This window comes from Bos mutus, chromosome 22 (assembly GCF_027580195.1).
Source record: "Bos mutus isolate GX-2022 chromosome 22, NWIPB_WYAK_1.1, whole genome shotgun sequence".
Classification (NCBI taxonomy): domain Eukaryota; kingdom Metazoa; phylum Chordata; class Mammalia; order Artiodactyla; family Bovidae; genus Bos; species Bos mutus.
The window spans coordinates 64830754-64843697 of record NC_091638.1 but is presented as its reverse complement, the minus strand read 5'-3'; the positions used below and the strand labels follow the sequence as shown (position 1 = coordinate 64843697).

The 12944-nt window shown below is 52.3% G+C and overlaps 1 protein-coding gene across 1 annotated transcript; it reads right to left on the bottom strand.

The window, feature by feature from the left end:
- Positions 1-7166: 7166 nt before the first annotated feature.
- On the bottom strand, positions 7167-12369 carry FGF19 (fibroblast growth factor 19). Its single transcript, XM_070359646.1, has 3 exons — positions 11979-12369; positions 11478-11581; positions 7167-8731 (listed from the first exon to the last, which is right to left on the bottom strand). Exons 1-3 carry the CDS (start codon positions 12217-12219, stop codon positions 8420-8422), a joined length of 657 nt encoding a protein of 218 aa, XP_070215747.1. The 5' UTR covers positions 12220-12369; the 3' UTR covers positions 7167-8419.
- Between the last annotated feature and the right edge of the window lie 575 nt (positions 12370-12944).

Below are 12944 nucleotides of genomic sequence, written 5' to 3'. Positions count from 1 at the left end.
CCTCTTTCCGTGGCTGGCAGCCCGCCTTGTCCCGTATCCTCCTGTGATTTTTCTCTGTGTGTGCGTCTGGTGTCTATTCTTCTTCTTATAAGGACACCAATCATGTTGGATGGGCAGCCCACCCTAATGACCTCCTTTTAGCCTCTTTAAAGACCTTATCCCCTCATACAGTCACACCCAGAAATATACTGGGGGTTACGGTGTCAACATATGAATTTGGGGGAATGCAATTCAGTCCATAATACAGATATATATATACAGACTATATCCATGCTCTCTGTACTTCCTTCCGGAGAGGTCCCCTGCACACAGAAGCCTGTAGGAAGGACGGCAGTTGGTGACATTTACCTTAAATCCTAGATGGGAGGAAGAGAAAGCAAGCAGGAAGTTTAAAGTTATCAAGGAAGTTAAAAGAGAGGATGGAAGGAAGGAAGCTTAGATAGATGCTATGGGTGAGGGGATGGCTGGAGGGGTGACGGATGGATAGATGGATGGATGGATGGATGGAGGATAGATGGTTGGTTGGACAGATGGATGGATGGAAGGACAGATGGATGGATGGCTGGATGGCTGGATGGAGGATGGATGGGAGAGGAAGAGGGAAGAGGTTGAGTTCTATCTTGGTCCAGCAAGACCGCCCCAATCTCAGACAAAGGAAAACCAGCAGGATTTGTTGCCAGCAACCCTACCAGTAAAGAATGGCTAGAGGAGGTTCTCTGAAGATTCAAAGAATTTAGAAGAAGGCTTGGAACTTCAGAGAGGAAAGAAGAGCATCAAACTGAGCAGTTACTTGTCACACCAGGGGGCAAATACTAAGACTCGAGACTGTCCTTCTCGGGTGTTTCTTAACATCCCGTTAGATAGGTCAATCAAAAATGATAACCTCTGATGCGGGACTCAGCGCTTACAGAGGAAATACCAAAGGCAACTGTACTTAGAAGGTGGGTCAGGGAGCAGAAGATCTAAATAAAAAGACGCTTCCTCCCCTCCACTCATATCACGGAAAGCCTGGAACTCCTTTCTCCATGATGAGGCCGTCCCCAGCCAGCAGGGACCCCTGCAGTGAGGGGGTGATGTGTGTCCTGTGACACCCAGGGTCTCTTTCTGTCCTTCTCTGTCTTTCCCCCTCGTTGCAAAACACACTCCTCCTCTCTACATCCCCGTAGTTGAGCCTGCTTTCTGGTGCCCCGATAGTGCGGGAGTGGAATTTAAGAGTGGGGCTGGGAGGTTGTCCTGCCCTCTGCGACTGGGTGAGCAGTTTCTGCATCCTGGCATGGGGCAGGATGCAGAAACTGCACCCTTTAGATCTCCCAGTCTTCTGGATCCTTTGTAGATGGCATGTCCTGACCCAGAAGCGAGACGCCCAGCCAATCAAGCACTAAGTGGAGTGTGTGTTTAGGTGTTGAATTGTGTCCGATTCTTTGGGACCCCATGGACTATAGCCCTCCGGGCTCCTCTGTCCATGGAAACTTCCAGACAAGAATACTGGAGTGGGTGCCCATTCCCTTCTCCAGGGGATCTTCCTGACCCAGGGATGGAACCCTGGTCTGCTGCATTGCAGGCAGATTCTTTACCATCTGAGCCTCCAGGGAAGACTCAGCCCTAGATGGTGGATGTAGGCATTTAGAGGGAATTTCTACCCCCCTGGGTTTTCCCCTAGGCAACCAACCCCCCCTCCAGCCCAGAGCTTCATGGGGACAACTCCTCCGGGGGCTAGAGGAAGTGACACAGCCCTGGCCAGGCAGAGCATCGTGACTCCTGGCTGTGGAGATCTGGTGCGGAAAGAAGATGGGACATGATAAGAGTCCACCAGACCTGGGACTCCTGCAGGAGCCGTTGATAGGAGAGACTTGTGCTTCACCCCTGCTGACGAGGCAGGAGGATGGAAGAGAAGCCGGAACCACTGGGGACGACCTCGTCATCACAGAGGATGGAGATGCCTGGAAGCAGAGACGAGACCCTGACCCCGGATGCCGTCTGGGCCCAGACCCAGCATGCACAGGCCTTGCCGGGGTATCAAGACTCTCACTTTACAGATAGGAGCCGGCCCAAACAAAGAATGGAATTCTACAAGGGTGCCCTGCCCATGGGGTCTTCCGGATTCTGCTTCTGGGCTCTGATCCCTGGCCAGGCTTGTCCAAATGAGCAACTTTCTGCCCCTGGCCCTCCCTCATCACTTCACCCCATGTCAGTGGTGAGGAGCTAAAGCTAGGATGGCCAGATGAAACCCTGGACATCAGTTTTACGTGAATTTCAGATGAATAATCAATAATTTGTTACTGTTGTTCAGTCGCTAACTCGTGTCTGACTCTGTGATCCCATGGACTGAAGCATGCCAGGCTTCCCTGTTCCTCACCATCTGGAGTTCACTCAGACTTATGTCCATTGAGTCAACGATGCCATCCAACCATCTCATCCTCTGTCATCCCCTTCTCCTCCTGTCCTCAATCTTTCCCAGCATCAGGGTCTTTTCTAATGAGTTGGCTCTTCACATCAGGTGGCCAAAGTATTGGAGTTTCAGCTTCAGCATCGGTTCTTCCAATGAATATTCAGGGTTGATTTCCTTTAGGATTGGTACTGGTTTGATCACCTTGCAGTCCAAGGGACTCTCAAGAGTCTTCAGCACCACAATCCAAAAGCATCAATACTTCAGTGCTCAGCCTTCTAAAATAAATTTTTAGTATGTCTCAAATATTGTATGGGACATACTTATACTGAAAAAAAGAGAGACAAAGCTTTGCTTATCTGAGATTCAAATTTAACTAGGCATGCTGAACTTTCTTTGCTAAATTTGACAGCACTATCTAAGCAGGGAGGGGAAAGACAGCAAGAAAGCAATCCACCTTTCTAGGAGGAGGCAGGGCAGGGGGGGTGGGTGGTGAGTGAAAATCAAAAGTGAAAGTCACTCAGGTATGTCTGACTCTTTGCGACCCCATGGACTGTAGCCTGCCAGGCTCCTCTGCCCATAGAACTCTCCAGGCCAAAATACTGGAGTGGGTAGCCGTTCCCTTGGATACACAACAAGGTTCTGCCGTATAGCACAAGGAGCTGTGTTCCACATCCTGTGATAAACCATAATGGGAAAGAACATTAAAAAGCAGTGTACATGCTTTTAAATATATGTGTGTGTGCATGACTGAATTACTGCTGGGGACCTTCCCAGCCCAGGGATTGAGCCTAGGTCTCCCGCATTGCAGGGCAGGGGGCTGGGTGCTGAGAGACAGTCTCAAAAAACTAATCTTCCACATTTCCTGCCAGACTACCCACATCATCCATAGAGACAGTCATCACGACTCTTTGGCCTCTGGGTCAAGTGACGATGTGACCTGAAGAGAAGGCACATCAACCATCAACACTTTAGTATAAGTTAGTTAATGAAGTTGTGCGTTTACTCATCGTCAGCTATGCTGCAGGGAAGAGGCTCCAGGGTGGGAGGCACTTCATTTTTCTCCTAGAGTGTCTGTCTCTAGAGTAAAAAGAATGGGGTGTAAACTGTTTCTCTGGTTCTTAACCTAGGCTGCAGAGGAGAACCAAGGGGGAAGATTTAAAAAGTCCCTCTGGCCTTGAAAAGAGCTTTGTGGTTGCTAAGGGGGAGGGGTTTGGGAGAGGAGTGCGGCGGGAGGTTGGGGTTAGCAGATGTAAGCTATTATATATGGGGTGGATAAACAAGAAGGGCCTACCGTCTAGCACAGAGAACTATGTTCCATACCCTATTATAAACCATAATGGGAAAGAACATTAAAGAGTGATGTACATATATACACATATGTGTGTGCGTGCGCACAACTGAATTACTGCTGTACAGCAGAAATTAACACAATGCAGTAAGCCAACTATACTTCAAGTTTTTTTAAATCCCTGTGTCCAGACCAGACTTATTCCAATTAAATCAGGATCTCCAGGGATGGGGCTAATCATCCCACCCCAGGGGATTCCAGTGTGCAACCTGTCGACTGAAAAGATACACCGCCCAGAAGTTGAGAATTATGTTCTACTCCACAGACTTTTTGAGGACTTGAGCCTCTCAGACAGGTCTGAGGGACTGCTTTAAGAAGAACCCAAAGATAAACAAAACCATGTACTCGCATCAAAACCTTAGACATCAGAAGATTACTGTTACAGAAAAGCCAGACATCTCAAGTTAATGAATTTAGCAGTTTTCTCTGTACGGGCAGATGCAGGAGTCTGGGCTCATTGAAATCACTCCTTTGATTGAATCTCAGCTCTCTGGGGCCAGCAACCTGCTTTTCTCCATCCTAAAAGCCCTTGGGGTGCACAGTCTTGGGTGGCTGCCGTGACTGGGGGCTTGATGGCTGCAACACCCTTTGTTGACTGATGTTACAGGTGACATTTTTTATCCATAGCCAAATCTGAGAACCAGTGGAAGTAATGGTTCAGGGTGGAGTGTTCTAGCCTCGGCGAGGGCTGCTGTTGCTGGCAGCCTACGCTGTATCAGGATCTTTCACACAAATGATACTCAACTGCAGGGGCTTCCCTGGTGTCTCAGAGGTAAAGAATCTACCTGCCAATGCAGGAGACATGGGTTTGATCTCTGGGTCAGGAAGATCCCTTGGAGGAGGAAATGACAACCTCTCCAGTATTCTTGCCTGGGAAATCCCATGGACAAAGGAGCCTGTTGGGCTACCATCGGTGGGGTCACAAAGAGTCAGACCAAACAACTAGGTTTAAAAAAAAAATACTCAATTTCCTCCAACAGCCCTGCAAGGCAGACATTGTTCATCTCACCCTTCTCACAAGGCGCAGACTCAGAAAGGGGCCGGCACTGACTCAAAGTCACACAGCAGGTCAAGAGCCTGGGGATTCCTTGCCAGGCTGGCCCGACCCCAGAGCCCTTCCGTCATCCTGCCTCTGGGCTGCGCAACTTTGCATGTGTGCCTTCCCCTCTCTGGTCCCACACTCCCTCGTCTATAACGCAGGGCTAGAGGATGATGCATCAGTAAGCGTTGTTACACGGTTCTGTCTACCTAGGATGACGGGGCATTAAGGAGGGAAAGGCCCTCCTGACATGCAAATGAAAGTGAAAGTCGCTCAGGCGTGTCCGACTCTTTGCAGCTCCATGGACTACACAGTCCATGGAATTCTCCTGGCCACGATACTGGAGTGGGTAGCCGTTCCCTTCTCCAGGGGATCTTCCCAACCCAGGGATTGAACCCAGGTCTCCCGCATTGCAGGCGGATTCTTTACCAACTGAGCCACCAGGGAAGCCCTGATGTGCAAATGGCAGTATTCGATTCTGAGCGCCTTGGGGGTGTCATCAGTGTGAAAGATGGTTTAGAAGGTGGGGACCACTTGCTGGTGCAGTGAGAAGAGCCCAGTGAAATAGCCTTCATAGACTTTAACAAGGCTTCCCTGGTGGCTCAGATTGTAAAGGATCTGCCTACAATGCAGGACACACGGGTTCAATCCTTGGGATGGGAAAATCCCCTGGAGAAGGGAACGACCCAGTTCAGTTCAGTTCAGTCACTCAGTCATGTCCAACTCTTTGCAACTCCATGGACTGCAGCACACCAGGCTTCCCTGTCCATTACCAACTCCCAGAGCTTGCTCAAACTCATGTCTATCGAGTCGGTGATGCCATCGAACCATCTCATCCTCCATCATCCTCTTCTCTCCTGCCTTCAATCTTTCCCAGCATCAGGGTCTTTTCCAGTGAGTCAGTTCTTTGCACCAGGTGGCCACCCACTCCATGGAGAATTCCATGGACAAAGCAAGCCGACAGGCTACAGTCCATGGGGTCACAGAGTCAGACACGACTGAGCAACTAACACTTCAAACATCGTAAGAGGCCTACCTAAGCACCCAGTCACCCTGTGCTGAGTGAGTGAAGCCGACATTTGTCCACACCAGGTGCTATTCTCTGCCCATTTACAGATGAGGAAGTTGAGGCTCAGCTAAACATGAACAGCCAGTAGGTGGAGGAGGATCTGCTGAGCCTCCCGCAGTCCATTTTCCAGGCTTCACTCTTAGCCTCACTGCATTTGTGACCTGGATGGCTTGAGGAGCAAACATTTGAGGTTTTTATGAAGTCAGAGAACAGGTTCATTTTGTTTGGGGGTCTTGAAGGAGCCTTATTTTTAATTTAGAATTATTCTAGAAAAATTCTAGATTCACAGTAAGTGGCAAAGTTAGCATAAAGAGGTCCTGTATCCCCTTTGCCCAGCTCCCTGCAGTGTTTACATCTTAAGTAATCCTGGGGCCACATCAAAACCAGGGAATCCAGGTCAGTCAAAGGCGTGTGCAATTCTGGCGTTTTATCACACGTGTGGAGCTGATGCCACCACCACCAGAGACATGCAAAACTGTCTCAGCACCACCTTTACAGTCACCCCACCGCCGGGCCCTGGCAGCCTGGTACCGACTTTCACATTTTGCAGCTGAATCCATGCACCTGTACTTGCATTTAGGAGGTAGGTCCTGAACTGGTCACTCCATGGGTACCGACCACCGCCTCCTTTCTCACGAGCAGACGCCCGGCCCCCATCCCCTTCCATCAGAGCAGCACTGTGCCGCACCTGCCACCTGCTTTCCCAGCCGGCCCTGCAGAGGTGGTGGGGTGAGCCCTGCGACCTGGCTCGCTGGATGCAGATGGCATCTGTGGGAAAGGTGTAAGAAAGCTTCGGCTTTGCAGATGAGAGGCCAAGGCAGCTGCGAGTCCATGTCCCTGGCTTGAGAAGACAGAAGTTTCTACTGAAGGCTCGGTACCCACGCTGAGACCACAAAGCCACACCATGGAAATGCCACGAGAGTCACAGCACAGCCTGGGTGTCACTGGGCCCGTGACCCAGCATTGCCACTTGCTTTGTTACTGGGCACGAGAAACCCTGTACGTTTAGGACAGAGGTTCTCAGTCAAATGAGAGGGCGCTTTTGTCCCCCAGAGAAAGGTAGCAACTTCTGGACATTTTTGATTACCATGACTGGGGTGAGGGGGTGTTACTGGTGCATTGTCAGTAGCGGCTGGGGACACTGTTCATCATCCTAGAACATTCAGGAACATGTGCCCCCAACAGAGACTCACGTGGCCCCAGTGATCAAAGTCTCAGACACAGCGGACACAGGCTCCTTCCCTCCCCTCTCCTCCTGCACAAATATTCCAGATAATTTTTGATACAAATTCCCCTTTAATGTAGAAAAAAAAACAAAAAACAAAACTCGTGTACATACATAAATACCATTTGGGGGTATAAATAAAGTAAGAAAATAAAGAGATGTACATATCAAACACAATAAATTACTCATAAATATCACAGTGGAAACCAAGTGCTGGAAAACGGACTCGATCTCCATGCGGCTTTGACAAGTTACTGGTGAGATTCGGGGTTTTCAGATCTTCTTTTTCGGGGCTTTGGAATGAAAGGGTCAGGACCCCAGGCGGAGGACTTGCTCTGACCTTTTCAGGTCAACATCCCAGCGGGTAGAAAGGAGGTGGGGGTCAGACCCCGGAGTGAGGTGACTGAACTGCGGGGAGGAAGCCTGTAGGGTTCCTTCTCTAAGGGCCCTCAAGTGACAACCCAAGATCGATTGCCTGGAAACCCCGGCCACCATGGCAAGGAAGATGCTGCCGGGACTGGCCACGCCTCTGAGCAGGCGGCAGTGCGGCCATTCACCTTAGGGGACCAGCATGACCCCGGGTAAGTGTTGACCACGTGCAGAGCAATGGTGAAGGGGGGGAAGAGGAGGGATGGATAGGCCGCCTTATCTGCCCCGGGTGGGTTGCCAAGGGGTCCCGTGAGGCTGTCCAACCCAGAGCCAGCCATAACAGGGAGTTCTCAAGACTGACCCCGGCTGGAGGGGCCTCTGGGCTCCCCCTGCTCTTAGAGCTTGGTGGTGCCTGCAAGTGGTTACTTCTGTGCTGGAGGAGCTTGGGGAGGCCCAGTGGTCCTTTCTTGGAGTTGAGAGCTGGAAGAATTTTCCCAGGCAGTAGAGTCAGATTTACCTGAAGTTTCACAAAGTTGATTACCTGCCCATGAGTTTTAAAAAAATAACTGCTTTTCCTCTGGCCATGCGTGCTGCAAAAGAATAGGAGGAGAGAACTGCTGAGAAGTTCAGCTTGGCATAAGAACCTTGCCGGAGGCAGTGAGCTCTCCGCCAGTGGAGGTACTCAGGCAGAACCAGGGCAGCACACACTCGTCCAGCAGGGTTGAGGGGCTGGGGTAGGTAGAAGCTGGGTGGGTGGGGTGGAAGGCTTACCATTTTATGATCGTACAAGTCTATCCGCTAGAAACCGGCACAGCCCATGTAAAACTTTGTCTATGTACAAGTTCTAAATATTTCCTCCTAAAGCTACATAGAACCTGGACTCAGGATCATACAGGAGTAGAAAACCCACTCCGCAAGCACCTCAGGCCTGGGGTCCTGGTCTCCAGGGCCAGGGTGGAGAGGAGAGGACAGAGCCTCCATTAATTATAGAAGCTGGGACTCTTCACCGATCCCAGTTTGGTGGCGAGCCCGAAAGGGTCCATGCTATCTGTTTTCAGGGGCAGAAAGAAATCAGGCTTCAGGGGTTCCTGGAGGTCTTCAGGTTCGGCTGGGATGGTGGACAGCATGGGCAGGAAGTGAGACAGCGGCAGGAAGCCCCTGCTTTTGAACAGCTGCCTCTGCCTGGAGCTGCTCAGGGAGACCGGGAGATGGTGCTTCCTGGACCAGTATACGTTGTAGCCGTCAGGACGGATCTCCTCCTCAAAAGCACAGTCCTCGGCTGAGTACTGGGTCTGCGAAGCAAAGAGACAGCCTCAATCGGGGCCCACCGGGCTGGGTGACCAGCAGAGACAGCCGGACAACCAGTTGCAGGTGAGTAGGTGTCCACGCCGTTGGCTAACGGCCCATGCCATTAGCCAAGGATGTGTGCAAGTTTATAAAGCATGGAGGTGTATAAAGAACATATATAAACACATATATATTTAGTATAATGTTATATATGCACACATATAAAATGCAAAGCATGTGTTATATTAATATACCCATTAGATATTACATCATATTAACATATAAATGTTATAAGTAATATATATGTTATAAATAAAACATAAATTATATAACATTAAATATGTGTTAGACATTAAACATATATACTAAACACATACGTTAGCATTGCAGGCGGATTCTTTACTGGCTGAGCCACAAGGGAAGCCCCAAAATATATATAGGTACTTATATATTCAGTATGAAAGCTTTTTGTTATATATTAATATGCTCATTAAATACACATCACGTTGAATTCACATGTAAATAGTAATGTCACAGAAAATACATGTGTAACATTAAACATATATACTCAACATATTAGACATATATGTAGTTTGTATACCTTTATACTTTATAACCTTCAACTATATACACATACTTCAGGTATATTTCATGTGTTCAGTGTATATTCTCAGTATCTATATATAACTCACATAGATCCGTTGTATTTTTTCACTAAGTCACATCACTTTTTAAACTTGGTCTTGTTCTGAGCAACATCTATAAAGTCACAGCCTTGACAGGCATGCAATGCTTCCCTCCCCGACGTTAAATATATAATTATTGCCATGAAAAAGTCCCTTGTATTCCACAGGCGGTTTGGGAAACACTGCTAACTAGGTTATCCTTTTAGGATCAGTCTTTTAATTAAGAATCACGAGTAATCCAATCTGGAGCCCAGATGAAAGCATCTATTTCCCATTTAGACCCAAATGACTGTGGTCCTGAGCCTTTTTGTCTGGAGCTCTGGTAAGAGAAACCTCAGTCCCTCTGGCTCCTTTATTCAGTAGCTGCCCTCCAGGCAGCCTGCCAGGATCGTGGAGATAAAGGCAGCCCCCTCCCCCCAGGCCAGGAGGAAGCCTGCACCCCGTGGGTGGCCAGAAAGTCAGAAGGCAGAAGTTTGAGAGTGAGCCGGTGGAGTCCCAAATGCAGAGGGTCAGTTTGTCTTCAGGACACAAGAGCACAGCCAAAGGCGGGGAGCCAGGAGGGCTCGGCCATAAAATGCCCTGGGAGGCACCCAGTCTCATTTCTGCCCAAGCCTACAAAGGTCGCTTCACTGCAGGTGAGGGAGCGCTGTGCTCAGATAAGGCCCTGATAAGGCCTGCATCCAATGGAGCGATATGCCCAGCTCCCGTGCGGGGGAATAAGGCCACCAGATGGAGGGGAGAAATGCAAATTGATAAACAAGGGAATTAAAATCAAATAGAGTGACTATTTCACCCTGCTGGTTCTTTGGGAGAAACTGACATCTCATTTGCCAAAGAGAGAGTGAAACGGCTTCGAGTTTCTGGGAGGATGTGGAATTGTTTATTTTTTTTAATCTTCAAGTTTTGCTAAACTGTGACCGCAGGACCTAGAGGCAGAACAGGATTTTAGTTGAGGGACCCTCAGTTTGGATTAGAATGATGATGGGTTAGACCCAGCCGCCCCTGCGGGGGCTCTGCCCCTGAAGCCCCCACCACCCCTAAGTAAACCTCACATGGGTTGCAACTGCGGGGGCTCGGAGTGGCTTTGGGTATCAGCTTTCTTGCCGCCTTTCTTGTCCTTTCACGCGGGATGCCATAAAACCTGAGCCAGGTTTATTTATCTCTGGATAAACAGAATAAAGGGGCACCAGAGCCACAAAACACTGAGACACTAAAGAGATCTGAGCCGCGGACAGGAGGGCATCCCTGGAGGGCCGGTGCCCTCCCCTGCCCCTGCTGCCCCCTGGCCCTCCATCGGAGCCCCTGCCCAGCAGGGCTGCATTGAGGCCCTGCGCCAGGCCGGGACCTCACACAGCCTCCGCTGCGCGCCCGGGGGGCTCAGGTTCCCTTTGAACTCTCAGCCTTTGTTCCGGCGACCAGAGAGCCGGCATCTGCACACTTCCTGCCCCCAGACTTCTCTGGCTACCTGGGCCTGCCCTCCCACCGCCACCCAAAGAGGCCTCTGCCATACAGGTGAGCCCGACAGGGGGATGAGTGCGGCCACGAAAATAGGACCCCAACGCGGCTACAAAATAATCTATTTTTTAGCGGGTAAAAATTAATTTTAAAAAGCCTCTTCAATCCCAAATGTAATTTTTCTTCTGACTTAAAAAAAAAAATCCAAGTTGTGGATACACCCTTTTTCTTTTTTTCCTCCCCAGCCACCCCCCCACCCACCACTTTAAAAAAAAAAACTACCTCAAGGAGGGAGGGGAAGGCGAGCGCCACACGCGCACAGGGCAAAGCCGAAAACGCCCACGGTGGGCTCCCCGTTTAACATCGAAGCGCCGACTTCCTCCGTCCGACTGATCTGCCTCTAGTTCAGGGGGAATGCAAAGGCGGGGCCTCACCCGTTCTCCATAAACTTAGAAAGTGGGACAGAAGAGTAATCCGGGCCTCGCCGCCTTCCCCTCCGAGTTCCACACCGGCCCGGACAGAGCAAACAAGGAAACTGAACCTGACCCTGCGCGCCCTCCTGCCCCGCAGGCCCGCGCCCCCGCGCGTCCGGCCGGACCGAGACACCTACCAGTCCTTGCATCTTGCCGTCGGCGTCCATGCAGAGGTACAGCACGCTGCGCTCGCCCTTGATGGCTACGGTGCTCAGAGCGACCGCCCTGATCTCCATCAAACCTGGGCGGGAAAACAGCAGAAAACTGCAGCCGGAACCCGCGGGGCCCACAACTCGTGAAAGTGGTTGGTGGGTGTACAGGCCCGTCCTCCCCAACCCCCCAGCCCCTCTCCATGTCTGGAGGCTCGGGATGGGAGTGGAACGCCCAGGTGCCAAGACCTGGAGTTCCCCGGAATGGTGGGGGGGGGCGGTCCGCAGAAGCCGAAGTGGGGGAAGGGGAGGGGAGCCCATCGGTGCAGTAGGTCCACGCACCCGTTGCCCCCTCCCCCAGCTCCTCCCGCAGTCGGGGGGTCGGGGAGGGAGAGATCGCTAAGTGCCAAGAGCCGGGGTTCCGGGAGCGAGAAGGAGGCAAAGGGAAGAAGGGGCGCTGTGACGGGTGGGGGCCCGGCGGGCACTCACTGTGCGCGCTCTGGACCTGCGCGCAGTCCACGGCGCCGTCGGAGTGGATGCGCAGAAAGCAGCTGTAGAGGCCCTGCGGGCCCGCGGTATACAGGTGCCGCAAGCGAACCGACTCGCCCCAGCCGTAGTGCACGTGCGGCCCCGCATCCGAGAAGGCCAGGGGGCGCCCGGCTGCGGCCAGCCAGAGGCCAGCCAGGACCAGGGCGCGGGCCACGGCGCACCGGCTCGGAGCGCTCCGCATGGCACCTCCCTCGGGCTCGGAGCTCTGCGCGCAGATCTGGCGGTGAGGGTGCGGGAGGCTGGGCGGCGGCCCCGAGGCCCTGCGGGACAGAGCGTGCGGAGGAGGGGTGGCCGTGCCCTTGAGCCAGGAGACCGCTGCACGCTCCGGGGACCTGGGCACCTCTCCAGCTCCGACGGCGCGGCGGCTGGCGGCCGGAGACCTTATATAGCGCGTCTGCCCGCGATGCGAAGCCCTTATCGGGATTGCATCAGCCCTCCGCCCTCGCACACACCCACTCACACCCCGCCCCCCGACCCAGCCTCTCCCTGGGCCCCGCCCGGGTGACCCCGCCCATATCTGGAAGTGAAGGAGGCCCTCTTTCGCTGGAAACTTGAGGGGAGCTCCTCCTGGCGGCGCTGGGGCGACGCCAGGTCGCTTCCGTCTGGGCGAGTTTGATTTTGTAAAGAAATGAAGCGGACGGCGGAGCCCACTCCCACCCCCCCGCCCAGGCCATTGGTTTCAACCCCCCACCCCCCGGGAATGCTCTCGTCCCCGGGCGCTGGCCGGGGCTGCGCGGAGCCGGGGTTCCGACATCAAAGACGGGGGCGGGGGACACTGAGCTTTGCATCCTTCACTCCCGGTGGGAAAAACCCCGCCTCGGCTTTGGGGCCCCCTCCCCTACAATCCACATCCACTCGCTCACGCCACGATTCCAGCCCTTAAAGCCCCGGGGGTAGAGCGGTCCA